This window comes from Trachurus trachurus, assembly GCF_905171665.1.
Source record: "Trachurus trachurus genome assembly, chromosome: 10".
Lineage (NCBI taxonomy): Eukaryota > Metazoa > Chordata > Actinopteri > Carangiformes > Carangidae > Trachurus > Trachurus trachurus.
In genome coordinates this window covers 1,126,057-1,144,180 of record NC_139894.1, presented here as the reverse complement: position 1 = coordinate 1,144,180, position 18,124 = coordinate 1,126,057, and the positions used below count along the sequence as shown (strand labels likewise).

Below are 18,124 nucleotides of genomic sequence, written 5' to 3'. Positions count from 1 at the left end.
ATCACAAATACAAATGCAAGATGGCTGCTAAGTGGCCCTTAATTGGGCAGAGTTTTAAGTTTAGAGGACTTTGGCATGTTTGGACTTGATACATTTTAGGAACTTAAAGGAGCATTATTGCAAATTACAATTCTTTGTTCGGCCACTAGATGGGGCCGGTGGTGCAGCGTATCTGAAGTAAACGTCCTACATAGCGAGCCGTTCAGGAGCGGCCGGCTTGTCTCATAACAAAAAGAGATTCTGCATTTGCTCCACAGACACTGTTGGCTATATTTTGTATACATATAGTTATGGCTCCCCTCGACCTATTTATTGCATATTTCAGTTTGTTTTATTGCTATTACTGCTGTATTTGCGATAATGCTCCTTTAATATAGATATGTAATTCATTAAAGAAGCATGTGAAGATGGGTGGAGTTTTTAGATATTTGGCTTTGTGAATAAAGAATTTGGCTAAAGGATTAGTAAGACATTTATCGTTAAATCCAATTGTAGTCTAAGTCTGGCATTGTTGGGTTTTTTCTTTTCAACCCGTCTGTAAATCATTTCCAGAGCAGCTGGTTTTTAGAGCATGTTGTAATAAAGAGCTGCTATAATATCATCTTTACAGAAAACACACAAGTTACTTTCAAATCCAAATCTTAGTGCTAAAAATTCACTAGATGGATAGAAATGATTCATTATTTTGTAATGTATTTCTTTTGTTTTGGGTGGAACAGGGTATTTTAAAAAATTACTCTTAATTTGTTTGTTTTTTAACTTTATTTAAAGTTGTAGCAACAACAACATTTCAGTCTTTCCAGCTCACATTCCTTACAACATAACAATAAAGTTACAATTATGACATTATAACAAAGGTTAAGAAAAAGAAAAGAAAACAATCAAGTTAACAATAAAGGAAAATAAATTTTGGTGCCAGACCTCGTACCCCATGAAAATTATAATTATAGTTATTTGTGACAGATTATTCATTAAACATTTCTGAATGTATGTTCATTATTGATATACATTTAAATAATAATCAACTTCAATTAAAAACAACTTAAACGATGGTGAAGAATTCTGAAATTTACATTTATGGATATGAAACTTCCCCAATTAAATATAAAGGTTTACTATAGTAGCCTTCATAGTTTCTTTTCTTTGAAATCAAAATAGATAATGTTCTTCCCCTCAATGTTGATTTTGTGTTTTGTTTTACATAATATATAATTCTTCTCAAGTTCTTTCCAAAATGTAGGCTACTGCTATATGAACAACCATAAAACAAATGTCGTGAACAAGTTGATTTTTTTTTTTAATTAATTATTTTTTTTTAATAATATTTATTTATCATCAAATAACATCACCAATTGAACAAGGAACAAAAAAACAAAGCGACAGACATTCCAAGACATGACAAAGACAAACATTATCAAAACATTTACAGAACTAATATATAGTAGATAAATAATATAAGAAATATAGAGATGATAAAACAATAAGTAAATAAATAAATATGTCTAATTAAAGAAATAAATTGTAAAAAAAAAGACCTTAAAAAATGAAATTAAAGACATAGAACAAGTTATAAAGGCAGACAAGATTACTTCATATAATTTGAGTAAAATTCAATCGCTGATATACAGTACATTTCTTGTTTGATTCAACATGTAATACAGACTCAAAATACATTTTTAATTGGACTGAAAATAATGGGAATGATGGGGTTGTATTAGACATTTTGGCTTTATGAATATGGAATTTACCTAGTAATATGAAAAGATTAATTATGTTAAATTTATTATTGTGAGAGGAGGAGCCGAAAACAATAATTTTCTCATCAAAGTGATACCTAATAACTGTGGTTTTAGCTAAAAGAACATTTTCCAAATCTTTCCAAAAAGATATATACAAAATGGACACTTATAAAATAAATGAATGATACTTTCTCTATTGTATTTACAAAAGGTACAGCTTAAGCGTGAACAAGTTGAAACGTTGTTGTGTTGCTCTGGTCTGTTGCGTCATGACGCAGAGGGCGTGTCCTGCTGCGTCAGCGTCAGACCCGGAAGTGATGTGCAGTCATCTGACGGGTGAAAACAACAGCAGCTCCGTGTTTGTCTGAACCGTTTGGGAGCTTTGTCCCGCGGTGTTTCCCAGCGGGGGGGTTAGTTAACCCTAGTGGGGGGAGGAGGAGGAGGAGGAGCAGCAGGAGCAGCAGCAGCAGCCATGTGGGTCCACGCGGAGGAGGTGCTGCTGGCCGGAGCGCTGTGGGTGTCCGAGCGGGCCAACCCGTTCTTCATCCTGCAGCGGCGGAGGGGGCACGGCCGCGGGGGGGGGCTGTCCGGTGAGTACAGGGGGGGGGGGGGGGGGGGGGGGGGCTGTGTGTGTGTGGGGGGGGGGGGGGGGGGTCAGGGTCTGTATGGCCCACTACAGTCCACGTCAGTCGGACTCGACCCCCCCCCCCCCTCTCCTCTCCTCAAACAATCATCACAGTTTTTATAAGTGGGCGGAGTCAGTGTCGTTGTCATGGGGATGATGAGTGACGTGACGTCCCACAGTCCACTAACTAACGCATCATTGATAGATCGATGACGTCATTGTTAAAGGGACAACCAGGAGTTTTCTCCGTCGTCGGCAGAACGAACGAAAAATTCCACGACAATAAAAATGGGATGTCACGATTATAGATTTTCTCTGTACGATTATTGTCAGAGAAATAATCACAGTGTTACGATTATTATGCATTAATTGATTTCACAACACTATGAATATGTAAAATCAAACATAGTTTACGCAAAATATTTAAAGGGACAATCAGGAGTTTCTCCAGCAGCAGAACGAAAAATTCCTCGACAATAAAAAAAAGTCTGATATTAATGTGGATGAATCTCCGTTACCACTTGTTAATGGTCCATTTTAGATAAATCTATGGTTTTGTCTCTATGGTTATTTTGTTATTATTAGTGGTGGTGGAAATGCTGGGCGAGCCGACCAGCGTTTCTTTACTTTCGGTTTCGTGGCGAGTCATGAGAATAACGCCGCCGAATCTCCGTTTATGGTGGGAACTACGACGGTATGTGATCGTCTTCCAACCTCTGACTTTAATTCTTGATGAATGAAAACATGAGTCTGTCTTGCGCCGGTCAAAGAATTTCACGGTGCGGAGGCTCATAAATGTAGTGTGGAAACACTTCGCTCGTTGTCCCTTTAACCGGTCCCGGTCCAGTCCAGCTGTTCAGTAACGTCTCAGTCTTGGTTAAAGGTGCAGTGTGTAACTTATTTGGCTTTTTTTTAATATCAAAAATCAAACCTGTCTTTCATAAATCCGTATTTGACTGAAGGTGAATCACAGCCGCATACCAATGAAAGCTTTCTGGTTCCTTAGAATGAGTTGTTACAAGTCGTTACAAATACATAAGTGGGCGACGCACCGAACCGAGGCGGCCATGTTGCATCGTGACCGTAGGTAACCACGGAAACGGCCTGTTAAAACTGTCACCACTGTGTAGTGTGAGGAAGGACGGAGGCACTGGTGTTGCATTCAGGTGCATTCAGGCAGACGGCCGTCGGCAAACCAACCGGATGTCATTTTACTAAAACAATACCACATCACCATGACAACATGTTGTCACAATACCACATCACCATGACAACATGTTGTCAGACCACTTGTTTATCCTGTTACATGCAGCGTCTGTTGTCTGTCTGACGTCTGCCCCATTTCACCTGAATGCAACATCAAGAATACGTTCAGATATGCAACCGCACTGCTAGATGGAGGGAATTCATACGTACTGGGGCTTTAAAGGTGCAGTCTGTGACAACAGGCTGGTGGAGATGAAGGCGGTGACACCCGGTCATCCTGTTAGCATCCTGTTAGCATCCTGTTAGCATCCTGTTAGCATCCTGTTAGCATCCTGTTAGCTCCACCGGTAGCATCCTGTTAGCATCCTGTTAGCATCCTGTTAGCTCCACCGCTAGCGACCTGTTAGCATCCTGTTAGCATCCTGTTAGCTCCACCGGTAGCGACCTGTTAGCATCCTGTTAGCTCCACCGCTAGCGACCTGTTAGCATCCTGTTAGCTCCACCGGTAGCGACCTGTAGTCTGAAGACACGTTGGGACACGGCTGGAGAAGTTCTCTCCCCTTTTTGTTTTAGTCTTCCCTGTAAAGGCCCCTCCCCCTCCATCACCCCGACAACCAGCCGGCGGCCTTTATCTGCCGACTGCGTCCGACGCGAGGCAGCGGAGTCGGCAGAAAGGAAGCAGTGAAACATTCACAACATATGATTCATGTAATCCAGCGTCAAATATAACAATTACATAACAACACGTGGTGTTTGTAGCCGCAGCCCCCGAGCCAATCAGCTCTTTGCTCAGGCGACAGCCCGGCGTTTCCCATCATGCATTGCCCTGGGAGTGAGCGCTGTGATCTAGAATCTGAACGCTGGACGTGACGGTTTTACCAACATTTTACAGACTGCACCTTTAACGTCCAGTTCTTATTTCATGTAATGCGTTTTATAACGCTGAGGTTTCACACTCTGCCGTCTGACCCTGAACGCACCACCACTCATCCTTCACATTGACCGACGACGGAGAGTAATAGAGTATCTTAGAGTAATAGAGTAACTATCTTAGAGTAATAGAGTAACTATCTTAGAGTAATAGAGTATCTTAGAGTAATAGAGTATCTTAGAGTAATAGAGTAACTATCTTAGAGTAATAGAGTATCTTAGAGTAATAGAGTATCTTAGAGTAATAGAGTAACTATCTTAGAGTAATAGAGTAACTATCTTAGAGTAATAGAGTATCTCCTGCTGCTCCCTGGTCAGTCGTTGAGCCGTGACCTTTGACCCTGATTCGTCCCGTTGATAAAAGCTGCTGGTTACCATAGTAACAGTCTGTTGGTTATGTGGATCAACATGATTCATGTCAGTCCCACTGTCTCCTAGCAACACCAGCTCCTTTCTGCAGAGTCGACGACATCGTCATGACAACGTCTGTTAGAGACCATGGAACTCTCATAATATATAATAATATATAATAGTATTATAAACTATAACTCGGCTGTTGTTGTGATGCTGCACTGGTTAACATTGTTTATTTGTTAAAGGGCAACTTCGGTTTTTTTCAACCTGGGCCCTGTTTTCATATGTTTTTCTGTATATGTGAGTGATGGATAATAGTTTTATTGAGGTGGCTGCAGTATTGAGCCGGGCAGGCAGCCTGCAGCCCATAATACTCTACCACGGGGCAGGCAGCCTGCAGCCCATAACGCTCTACCACGGGGCCAGTGGCTCACGTCAAAGTTCAACCTATAAACCTGCATTTTTTTCACACTGACAGGCTCAGATAGTTACAATGAGTGTCCAAAGTGGTCACAGCAGACCCTGTGGTCGGCACGGCGACGGCGCAGTGCATCCACAGGAGTGTCAGCATCCATTTGTAGCACCGCTAACTGTTAGCCCTCACTTGCGAAGAGCAGCCCAACATTTTGCTGTTACAATTTGTAAATTCTCCGGTCGTCTGTCTTCACCTCGGTCAGGTAACAGTAGCCTAGCTATTCCCCACCGGTGTTTTGCCGCGAGTTATCGCGAGATTTCAGAACGAGATTTCTGGCGTGGTGAGATTTGGACACAGATCACAGCAAACAGCGACCTGCAGCTAAAGGTAGAGACTATTACGTTCATTTCTCCTTTCTAGTATGTTGTGGGACTCTCATTGTAACTATCTGAGCCTCAGTGTAAAAAAAATGCCCGTTTATCCACAAGTTTCCGACATCATCTATGGACAAAACCGGAAGTCAGTTTTGCCGGTTTGGTGGAATTGTACGTTTACGTTTCCATGGTTTTCAGTCGTTGTCATAGTTGCGGTAAACGCATGGATCTATTAACGCTGGCTTTAACACGGATGTCAATTTGTGTGATATCCACTGTTAAAAGCTGCTGTGATGATCCATGCGTTTTACAGATTGTCATTGGGGGAAAAAAAAAATCCATGCATTTACCGCGACTACCGAAACCATGGAAACATAAACATAAAATTCCACCGGAAGAGCAAAACCGGCACAACAGGCTACGTTGTTGACGTTTGGAAAAAGGTGGATAGGTTGAACTTTGACGGGAGCCTCTTGCCCCGTGGTAGAGCGTTATGGGCTGCAGGCTGCCTGCCCCGTTGAAGAGCATTATGGGCTGCAGGCTGCCTGCCCGGTTCAATACTGCAGCCACCTCAATAAAACTATTATCCAGAAAAACATATGAAGACAGGGCCCAGGTTGAAAAAACCGAAGTTGCCCTTTAACACACACACACAAAGTGCTCTAACTCTGTCTGTGTCCTGCAGGTCTGCTGGTCGGGACTCTGGACGTGGTTCTGGACTCGAGTGCCAGAGTGGCTCCGTACAGGATCCTGCTGCAGACGGCCGACTCTCAGATCTACTGGAACATCGCATGTGGTGAGTGGACCGGACCGGACTAGACCGGACTAGACTGGACTGGACTGGACTGGACTGGACCAAACTGGACCGAACTGGACCGAACTGGACCGAACTGGACTGGACCGAACTGGACCGAACTGGACCGAACTGGACCGAACTGGACCGAACTGGACTGGACCGAACTGGACCGAACTGGACCGAACTGGACTGGACCAGACTAGACTGGACTAGACTGAACCAGACTGGACCGGACTAGACTGGACTGGACTGAGCCGAGCTGAGCCGGTTGACCCTGAGCTGTGTCTTGCAGGCTCGTCCAGGAAGGAGATCACGGAGCACTGGGATTGGCTGGAGACCAACCTGCTGACGACCATCTCCATCTTCGACAACGACGAAGACGTCACCACCTTCGTCAAGGGGAAGATCTCCGTACGTCACTTCCTGTGTGTCTTCCCTCCTCTGACTTCCTGTCGTGTGCCTGTTGAGCGTGATGTCGCTGAGTGATGATGTCATTTCCCGCCTCACAGGGCCTGATAGCGGAGGAGAACCGGCTGAAGCAGGGCGAGGAGCAGGAGGAGGACTGTGGGAAGTTCCGGGAGGCGGAGCTAAAGATGCGGCGTCTGTTCGGGATGCCCGACGAGGAGAAGCTGGTCAACTACTACTCCTGCAGCTACTGGAAGGGACGAGTCCCGCGGCAAGGCTGGCTCTACCTGTCCGTCAACCACCTGTGCTTCTACTCCTTCCTCCTGGGGAAGGAAGGTAACACACACACACACACACACACACACACACACACACACACACACACACACACACACACACACACACACACACACACACACACACACACACACACACACACACACAGCTGCCACTCAGTGTGTTTAAAGGGATACACCAACAATTTTTTTTTCGTGTCTTGCCTCACTCCCGAGTCCATGACCAGCAGATAGACACCATCCTTTCCACTGTGCGTGCAGTAACAAGGGAGATACGGGCAGAGCTTGCGCACCGCTAATTAGCTTAGCTCAAACACTGGAAGTGTATGGGTAGTGTTAGCCTGCCTCCACCTAAAGTCGCTAATTAGCTTAGCTCAAACACTGGAAGTGTATGGGTAGTGTTAGCCTGCCTCCACCTAAAGTCGCTAATTAGCTTAGCTCAAACACTGGAAGTGTATGGGTAGTGTTAGCCTGCCTCCACCTAAAGTCGCTAATTAGCTTAGCTCAAACACTGGAAGTGTATGGGTAGTGTTAGCCTGCCTCCTACCCGAGCTGAAATCAGCAGTCAGAAGCTGATTTCATTTTAGCTCTAAACTCTGTAAATATATCACTTTATCCACATTTCAAACATGTTTAGGTGAGAAAGTAGCCGTTTAGATCAGCAGTGTGTCGTTAATTTGTCTAAATACCAGCTGTTTACAATTTTGTTGGGACGAATTTGGCGCTACTCAAGCTAGCCGTTGTGACCAACGCACTTCCGGTTACTTTCACAAAATAAAACACCCGTTGCCCTTTACATACAGAACGATAGAATTTGTGCTTTTACTTTGAAATAGGAAGCTAACCTACCCTCGATGTAGCTAGCTTGAACCAAAATAAAGCGTCTTAGCTTGAACCCTCCGTTTTGACCGATCTCGTCCCGTTAGCGGCATTTGACCGCTCAAGATGCCTTACCGGAGAGTTTTGTCAGCTCTGAGACCAAGATCGGCCCACCGGTTTCCGTTTAGAGTTGCTGAAGAGTTTCTCTGATGACTTTAGGTGGAGGCAGGCTAACACTACCTATACACTTCCAGTGTTTGAGCTAAGCTAATTAGCGACTTTAGGTGGAGGCAGGCTAACACTACCTATACACTTCCAGTGTTTGAGCTAAGCTAATTAGCGACTTTAGGTGGAGGCAGGCTAACACTACCCATACACTTCCAGCGTTTGAGCTAAGCTAATTAGCGACTTTAGGTGGAGGCAGGCTAACACTACCTATACACTTCCAGTGTTTGAGCTAAGCTAATTAGCGACTTTAGGTGGAGGCAGGCTAACACTACCCATACACTTCCAGTGTTTGAGCTAAGCTAATTAGCGACTAATTAGCGACTCCCTTGTTACTGCACGCACAGTTGAAAGGATGGTGTCTATCTGCTGGTCATGGACTCGGGAGTGAGGCAAGACACGAAAAAAAATGTTGGCGTATCCCTTTAAGGCCATAATTCTTTTTTTATGGACTCCTTCATGTCAGCTGTACCTCTGTGTATTTCAGTGACTCTGGTGGTGCAGTGGACGGAGGTGACTCAGCTGGAGAAGAACGCCACGCTGGTGTTTCCAGAGAGCGTCCGCGTCAGCACTCGCCACACCGAACACTTCTTCTCCATGTTCCTGAACATCAACGACACCTTCAAGCTGATGGAGCAGCTCGCCAACATCGCCATGCGCCAGCTGCTCGACAACGAGGCCTTCGCCGCCGACCGCTCGCTGCCCAAACCCTGCAAGACTCTGAAGAACGTCTCCGCGCTCAAGAGGTCGAGGCCAAAACACACACACGCACACACACACACACACACACACACACACACACACACACACACGCAGGGTTCAAAATTAGCGGTCGCCAGTCGCGAAGTGAAAAAAAATCCAACTACTTCGTTGTTGTTACTGTTCCTCCCGCCCCAGCTGTGACGCTTGGGTTGTGAGCCGGCGTCGTGCAGATCTTCAAGCTCACAACATGCCGTATAGCAATGATTTGTGACCGATTACAACGCTCGCGGCGCACGTGTGTATTTAACATGGATAATACGTCCATGTATTTAACGGCAAAAAAAAAGATCGCTCCAATTTTTTCTTTTTCTTTTTGCCGTTAAATACACAAAGTGCAGCCAAACACCAGACTGAAGAGAGAGGAACAGCAGCTTCTCTGACAGCTCCTCTGTGGAGCTACAGGAGACCTGTGACGTCTTTTTTTTTTTTTTTTGCAGCGCAGTTATTACAGGTGATGCACATCTATGTCCGTGTAGGCTACATTTATTGTCTCATCTTCCTTCATGGTGCACAGTGTCAGTCCTCCTGTGAAACTTTTAGCTACTAAATATGACTGAAGGCAGTGGAAGTCTGCACGTGTCGACACGCCCCCATGAGTTGACGACATAAGGAGCTAATAAAAAAAAAAATCTAAATAACTGTCACATCTCCACAATTCATCCCATTTAATGCTGTAATACTTAAAAAAAGAGAAGAGACCTTAGAGAACCAATAACAATGCTTTAATTTATCACATGACTTCCAAGAAGCCACTGAAACCCTTTTCTGCAGACTTTTTCAAAGGAAACAGGTTTGCCACTTTGCTCCACTAAAACGGTCTGAAAACATACAGGAACTTCCTGGCCCTTTTTCATCTGGAAAAAAATATATTTACACTAATAGATTAGTAAAGTTTAATTTTTAATAGTTCCATGCAATTTATTTATTTATTAAATAATGGAAACTTGTTAAAATGCACCTGTTGCCCCAAAGCAACAACATACCATTATAGAAAATTGCAGTGTTGCCTTGAGGCGACAGTGGACCATTATGGAATCAATATTGCATTATGAGACTATGGTAGTGTGTGTTTAGGTGTATATATAATGTTCAAAAACATATAATTCATCATCATTTTGTTTTTTATCCTTAATAAATTTGATTTTGGAGTCTATTTTGAGACATAAAAACACTCCAAAGATGTTTTCCCCCCACTGGCATCATAATGGCCAGTGAGCAAAAAAGTTCAGTTTGAACCCTGCTTACACACGCAGTCGTTTTCATTCAGTAGCAGCAGCGATGATGACCTTGTTGTCTGTGTCTGTTGTCTGTCCTCTCCTCGCCGCAGGGACCTGGACGCCCGCGCCAAGAACGAGCGCTACCGCATGATGTTCCGCCTGACGCAGGACGAGCGCCTGGACGGACACACGGACTGCACGCTGTGGACGCCGTTCGCCAAGATGCACGTGGTCGGACAGCTGTTCATCTCCAACAACTACATCTGCTTCAACAGCAGAGAGGAGGATCTGTGTCAGCTCATCATCCCGCTCAGAGAGGTAAACATCCCATAATAGTCACACTCAGAGAGGTGAATTGATCGATTGATTGTTTTATTAAAATTATTTTTGAGCAAGTGTGAGTGACTCTGAGAAATGTGTTTTTGTTATTGAGGGGCAGCGTGGTGAGATAGCAGGTTGCACAGTTACAGGAGAATGGATTCAATGATGCTGAAGGGTTCGATGGACAATGATCTGAGTAAATCGTCTCTGCGCTTGTAAAACGTGTTTCACATTTAGTAAACTTGGTTTTGCACTGAGAGAAGTTGTTTAGTGGTTGTGGACGAACAGGAAGTGAGTGATGCTGAGTCATGGAGGACGTGACCACGCAGAGGAAACAGGAACCCACCCAAGTGGTTGAGAAAGAAAGACAAAACAAGAGAAACAACATAGTCATTCCATATGTGTGTGGAGTATCAGAAAAACTCAGGAGGATCTTTAAAGGGATAGTTCAACATTTTGGCAAATTGGCCCATTGCCATAATCCCTATAGTCATAGCAGTAGGTTCGTTACCTTTATTTGTCGGTGTAAGCTATTTTTAGAACGGAGGAGTGGAGCGGCAGGCTGTTCAGAGCTACACTATGGAGGCTAATGGAATTTCTTGGTTTCCCTCATCAAACTCATCAAATACAAAATCCCAAAACTCCAAAACGCTTTCGTGGACAAGTTGTGAGCTGCACAATCACCACGCTATGAGATAATAATAGAACGTTACCACACAGAGTTGTTTTAGAGGTAAATTCATGCAAAACCGCTGATGCGCGTTGCCTTCAGGGACAGTTTTTCAGCAAGCAGACTCTGTATTTACCTCGAAAACGGCTCCGTTTCGTAACGTTCCATTATTATCTCATAGCGTGGTGATTGTGCAGGTCACAACTTGTCCACCAGAGCGTTTTGGAGTTTTGGGATTTTGTATTTGATGAGTTTGATGAGGGAAACCAAGAAATTCCATTAGCCTCCATAGTGTAGCTCTGAACAGCCTGCCGCTCCACTCCTCCGTTCTAAAAATAGCTTACACCGACAAATAAAGGTAACGAACCTACTGCTATGACTATAGGGATTATGGCAATGGGCCAATTTGCCAAAATGTTGAACTATCCCTTTAACAAACACCGTATCCCTGTGTATTTCAAACCCAGCAACACACTCAGACAGAGGGCTCTACTTTCGTAAACTAGCGCAGGCGCAGCGGATCAGGCCTGCGCTCCGCGTTCGCTTCGCCAACGAGGCGTGTCCAGGAGCAGTTTGCAATTTTCCTTCGAAGCGCAGCGGGGCGCATCCCGCCTACTTCCCTCCCACCGGAGCAAATGGCATAGAGGGAGGAGAGAAGGCGTGGAGTGGGTTTGACACAGCCGAGTCAGATCTTCACCAATCAAATGAGCTCCTCTCCTCGCCTTTAAATCCGCCGCGCGCGCGAGGCGGACGTTTGATTTCACCGTGGAAGAGGGGTGCCGTTCCACGTGTTCGTTCGACGGGGGGGGGGGGGGGGGGGGGGGGGGGGGGGCGGCGTATGAGTATCGCTTTTACCGTGCCCTGCTGTCATGCATGCGCGCTTCTCTCTCTCTCTCTCTCTCTCTCTCTCTCTCTCTGTGTGTCAGGGCTAATAACAGAGAAAGAGCGCTATGATCAATGAACAGAACGCTATTGCGTTGCCGAAAGCCGAAAAATCCATTCATGGCGGACGTAATTCACCGGACGTCTTAGTGAACACCTCGTCGGGCTGTAACATACAGTAACAGGGCTGGCGTCGGCAGCGTCACAGCCACAACACCAGCTAAACGTGTTTCCTCAGATTTGAGGCGGAGTGGCCACCCTGTTTACCACAGAGATTTTATGTGCGGTCATATGACTACCTGGCTCCGTCTGATTGGACGTCGCCAGTGGCTGCATTTGATTGGTGAAACACTGTCATATGACAGAGTATCTGTTGGAAGCAGCAAGCCAAGCGGCTTCATTAAAACAAAACAAACAGATTGCGCATTAGATCAATAAAAAAGTAGCGAGTATGTGTATGTGTGTGTGTGTGTAAAATCGCCAAGAAAACAAAACATCGCAGCTCGTCCTTCCAATCGCCGATAGACGATTGGATCGCCAATCGGCACAACCCTAGTTTTCAGTTTTATTTGTTATGGTCGCGTGACGATGCGGCGCTGGCCCCTAATAAATCAATAAGTAAATAAATAAATAAATAGCTACCCGGTCAATCAGGCCATCTCCACATTTAAAGATATTAGTATCCACTGTACTTTTTGTGAACAGGAGGAGGAAAATATTTGTCATCTTTTTTTTTTTTGAATGTCGTTAACACCCATTTGTTTTGGATGGAACTAGAAGACATGTTTAAATGTTTGACAGGCATCAAGATTAAACTAAAAAAAAAAAAGATATAATTCTCACTTATGATGAAACAAATCTTAAAGCAGAAGTAAGCGATCCGGTCGTTTTGGCTAATGCTGCGTTCCAAAGTCACTATAACGGCCACTCGTAACTTCTGACCCGTGAACTCGTACCAGATCGGACTGGTACCACTTCACAGCTCGGAAAAACACGAGTTACGAGTTGCCTTGAACGCACCATAACGTCTTGTCAGCCGATGGAGTTAGCAGCCCCCGCCCTCATCATGGATCTATTGGTCCTCGTCGCTACGTCACCACATTCAGGCGCATCCCTTGGCTGCACACACAGAGAGGACTGCCCCTTTATGCCGTTCTCTCTCCTCATTGGATAAAGGTTGTAGGATACAAGGAAAGTTTTCTCCTGGGCTCAGAGCAGAGCAGAGTGACTGACAGACCCGTGTTTCAGACCAAACACTCTATAGAAGTGATTGCTGTCGGAAGATACAACTATTTAAGACTTTGATTAACACAAACATTCACCTTACTTCTGCTTTAAACTAAAAAAAAAAGATATAATTCTCACTTATGATGAAAAAAAACTTAAGGGAAAGGAATTGTTTTTGTTGAATCTTTTTATTTTACAAGGAAAATATTATATCCATAAATGTAAATGGTATAAAAACCTTGGAATATTATAAATGATTACAAACAACTATATGATTTAATAATAGCTCATTTTTTACCCATGATGCTCTCTGCTCCTCAGGTGTCCATCGTGGAGAAGGCGGACAGCAGCAGCGTCCTGCCGTGTCCCGTGTCCATCAGCACCAAGAACAAGATGAACTTCCTGTTCGCCAACCTCAAGGACAGAGACTTCCTGGTCCAGCGCATCTCCGACTTCCTGCAGCGGACGCCCGACAGCTCGTGGGGCGACACCAGCCCGCTCGCTCTGATTGGCCAATCGGTACGTCATCATCGCCGTGACGATCAGATCATGGAGGTTATTCACTGAGAGTGTTTTACTGCCACACGGTGGCCGAGTGCTGCAACTGCCACCAGAATGTTTCATAGGTCACTTAGTTATAACTGCACATGTTTAAAGGGACATTGTGTAACTTCTCCTGTTATCTATTCAGGAAAATTGATTATTTAGTTGGGGAAATATGTTTAATTTGTATCATTATTTACTGTATAAAGTCTATGGTGCTGACAACAATACACCCCTATGGAGCGTAAAGGTATTGTTGTCGGCACCATAGACTTTAAAGTCTATGGTGCCGACAACAATACCTGTATAAACTGTATAAAGTTTATACAGTAAATAATGATGAGAATTAAACATATTTCCCCAACTAGGATTTCTTAGGACTTTTAGTATGTTGCTCTAGACACCTCATAGAAATGATGTATGGTGAAAAACCTTCTGTGACAATTAGTTCTATTTTCGGGTCCAAAATGAGCTAAATTGCCTGGACTATTGTGCGTATTCTTTCCCTCTTTTCTCTTTCATCATACGACGCTGCAGCTGGAACCAAAATGTCTTGAAGTCAAGAGCTTAATAACGTGTTAATCATCTCTCTCTCTGTCCGTTCTGACGCCGTGTGTCCTCAGGCGTCCTCCTCCTCCAGCGCTCCGTCCTCCTCGGCTGCAGGGTCCGAGTCGGCCAGCAGGGGGCGCCACTACCACGCCGGGCTGCCCACGGCCTCTCAGGGTCTGCTGCAGCTGTACCAGCGCGACGCTCCGGAGGACCTGGGGCCCAAAGCCGTGAGTTCAAGTCACTCTAAACTGGCAAAAATATCATATCACGGTTTTTTAAAAATGAAGTCACGATTTAGATTTCATCACGATCTTAAATCGAAAAAATAAAAACAGACAATTTAGGCCAAAGAACCTTTCTGAACAGATTTTAATCTAAATAGTTGCAGTTTTGCCAACATGTGCAAACAACGTAAACATAGTAAAAGGTAAACAACAACACTCTGATAAAGTGGACTCTTGCAACAGAAAAGGTAGCTTTCAATAAACATGAAAGTAAAATATTAATGAAGACATTACTGTTTGTTTTATTCAACACAGTCATTTTAACAGGATTTTAAGTGAATCAAACAGGGTTCTTACGGATCCTTCAAAAGTCTTAAAAGGCATTGAATTCATTCATCTAAAAACAAGGCCTTAGTTGGCATTAAAATGTCTTAAAGCAATTTTTCAAACGTCTTAAAAATGTTAACACATGGTAAGTGGTATTTTATGATTGTAATTAGTCTCAAACATTCTGACATAGAGAAGTTAGTGGCGGCCGTCAACGCTAAATTTCTCACCGTCACCAGCTCCCGAGTCAGTGTTTTGTTTTTTCGGACTTTTTATGCATTTATTTTGAAAGGACAGCTGGAAAGAGACACAATCCAATGTTCATGTAGCAGTCACTTTACCTTGGATCACATAGGAAAGTGGGTAAAATTGTCCCTAACCCTATGTAATTGATGTGGTGTTTTTTTTCTTTTTTCTGCATTTGTGTTTATTGTGAAGTCGGTCTTAAATTTCATTTCAAGTGGCTTTAAAAAAGTCTTAAAAAGTCTTAAATTTAACTTGGCTTAAGCTGTAGGAACCCTGATCAAAACACTAAATAGCTGATTGAAAAGGGTCAAATAAAAATACAAACTAAAGTAACTGTTGTTTTCTCTTTTAGCAAACTTTGTAATTGTCCTTTGTTTGCGCTTTGCAGCATAGAACTGCAGAATGAGCCCCAGACGATGCTACGATCTCTGCACTTTGGCAGATCGTCTACACGCTCTAATCCTTCACCATCTAATATCGTCATATCGCCCAGCCCTACTCTAAACTTTATTGGTACTAAATCAGTTTACATTCTGGACGACACAAGGACGGCTTCATCTTCCTATAGGTCCTGTCTCTTAGGTCGTCTTCACACCTAGGGTTGGGCGGTATGACGGTATTATACCGTGTGACGGTATAAAATGTCTACCGGTAGAGATTTTGCAATACCGTTTATACCGGAGAAAGAGCAGATGTCTGCGGCATCTCTCTGAAGTCACTGTAGTTAGACCGCCTCGACACACGGGGGAGCCGGCACTGCAGCAGACTGCTTGGCGTGGTTGCATCAGCACGACGAAGAAGAAACAGCTTTACCGGTTACCGGAGTGATAACAACCATGGCGGAGGCGGAGAGTGAAAGCAGAAGTGGGAGCATAATCCATGACAATACATCCATGAGTGGGAGTCACGAGGAAGCGGAGGCAGCCCGACCCGCCCAACAAGACGAAAAAGTGAAAAGTGAAAGTAATTCACTCCAGCCGTAATTTTTTTCGATCGATCAGCTGTGTTTACCGTTTCATGTGTCATAGTTCTGATGGTTAGACAGATGAATTAGACCTCTAACACATCCTAAAGTTTGACTTGTTTTTCAGAAGGAGGAGTAAGTCAGGTTATAAGCGGTGCTAATTTCTGTTAGCCCGTCTATGGTGTTTTACATTATACGTTAGCATTAAGCTAGCGGGCTTTTTATGCTTAGTTGTGACACTGGCTGTGTGTGTTTTAAACGTTGTTTCAAACTATGTGGGTTTGATTTAACATCTTTGATGCTTAAATATATATTGCCGCTTAACATATTGCTTTACTCCTCGTGCCATTTTTATTGTAGGACAGGCTGTTTGTTTATTATGGTCACTTCCGTCCCTCCCACACACCGTTTTTCCGTCAGTTGTTGAAATTTGAGCCCTTTGTGTACTACCATAGACTGTAAAGGTTACTTAGGAACTCTAAAGTAACTTCTTTGATTTTCCCGGTTTGACCTGTTTGAACAGCCATATACAGCACAGACCGTAGGCATTTTCGTAAAATGCTAATTTGTGATTCTGTGATTTCTTTTTATATATATATATATAGCCTATATAATTGCACTAACTGGAGCCAGACTGCTCTGGCATTTTTCCTGTCTTTTTTTTTATTTTTATAGAAATCCAAGTTAAAAAATAAAAGAGGAAAATGATCAAATGCGACAGTATGGTTATTTTAAGCCATTAATTGAATTTACAGGGGGAAAAAAACATACCGTGATATATACCGTTACCGTGATATGAAATTACTCATACCGTGATATAAGATTTTGCTCATACCGCCCAACCCTATTCACACCTGTGGTCCGTTTGCTTTGTTCTGATTCAGAAAACTTGGGTTGTTTGGAGATAGTCCAGAGTTTACTGGAAACCACCTCATTTAGGACATTTTTACTCTGGACTATCTCCCTTCAGGACACTTGGATCGCAGTGGACGAGCAGTGTGGAGGAATATTAAATGGTTTTTGTGTAGTTTTATGGACGTTTTTGTGTCAGGCCCTATTACACTGCAAAAACTCTAAATCTTACCAAGAATATTTGTCTTATTTCTTGTCAAAATGTCTCATTCTACTTAAAATAAGACTCATCACATAAAAAGCAGCTTGTTTTCAGACACTTTTTACTTCTTTCAAGCAGATTTCCACTTGAAATAAGTAGAAAAATCTGATAGTGGAGCAAGTTTTTCTTTCTTATAATACAAGCACAAAAAAAACTTGCTTTCACTGGCAGATTTTTCTACTTATTTCAAGTGAAAATTAGTTTGAAACAAGTGAAAATGATCTCAAAACAAGTTGAGTCTTATTTTAAGTGGAAAGAGATTAGTTTTGACTAGAAATGAGACATTTGGACAAGAAATAAGACAAATATTCTTGGAAAGATGTTGAGTTCCTCGTGTGTTGACTGTGCAGATGAAGGAGAAGATGAAGGAGGAGGCGTGGAACATCCATTTCTCTGAGTTTGGTCGCGGCGTGTGCATGTACCGGACCTCCAGGACCAGAGAGCTGGTGCTGAACGGCATCCCGGAGCGGCTGAGAGGAGAGCTGTGGCTGCTGTTCTCAGGTCAGTCCTCACTCACTCACTCACTCATTCATTCATTCATTCATTCACCCGTCACAGATCTTCTTTTTCTTTTTCTACCAGGAAAAAGTTGGTTTGCTGCCACTTTCCTCCCTGTACTTGATTATGGCGACCTCTTGTAGACAGGGTTCTTACGAATCCTTAAAAAGTCTTAAAAGGCATTGAATTCATTCATCTAAAAACAAGGCCTTAATTGGCATTAAAATGTCTTAAATCAATGTTTCAAACGTCTTAAAAATATTAACACATGGTAAGTGGTATTTTATGGTTGTAATTAGTCTCAAATCTCAAAATAATTGGCAACATTCTGACATAGAGAAGTTAGTGGCGGCCGTCAACGCTAAATCTCTCACCGCCTCCAGCTCCAGAGTCAGT

General features: G+C 43.5%; 1 protein-coding gene across 1 annotated transcript in view; it reads left to right on the top strand.

Moving 5' to 3' along the window:
* The first annotated feature begins 2,065 nt into the window (after positions 1 to 2,065).
* The window catches only part of tbc1d9b (TBC1 domain family member 9b), a 32,220-nt gene continuing 16,161 nt past the window's right edge, over positions 2,066 to 18,124 (top strand). Inside the window, exons 1-9 of the mRNA XM_083980398.1 lie at positions 2,066 to 2,329; positions 6,329 to 6,439; positions 6,732 to 6,850; positions 6,949 to 7,180; positions 8,672 to 8,930; positions 10,274 to 10,481; positions 13,585 to 13,782; positions 14,430 to 14,582; positions 17,581 to 17,731. Coding sequence (XP_083836524.1) covers positions 2,212 to 2,329; positions 6,329 to 6,439; positions 6,732 to 6,850; positions 6,949 to 7,180; positions 8,672 to 8,930; positions 10,274 to 10,481; positions 13,585 to 13,782; positions 14,430 to 14,582; positions 17,581 to 17,731 — 1,549 coding nt within the window. The 5' untranslated portion in view covers positions 2,066 to 2,211. The remainder of the gene's footprint in view (positions 2,330 to 6,328; positions 6,440 to 6,731; positions 6,851 to 6,948; positions 7,181 to 8,671; positions 8,931 to 10,273; positions 10,482 to 13,584; positions 13,783 to 14,429; positions 14,583 to 17,580; positions 17,732 to 18,124) is intronic.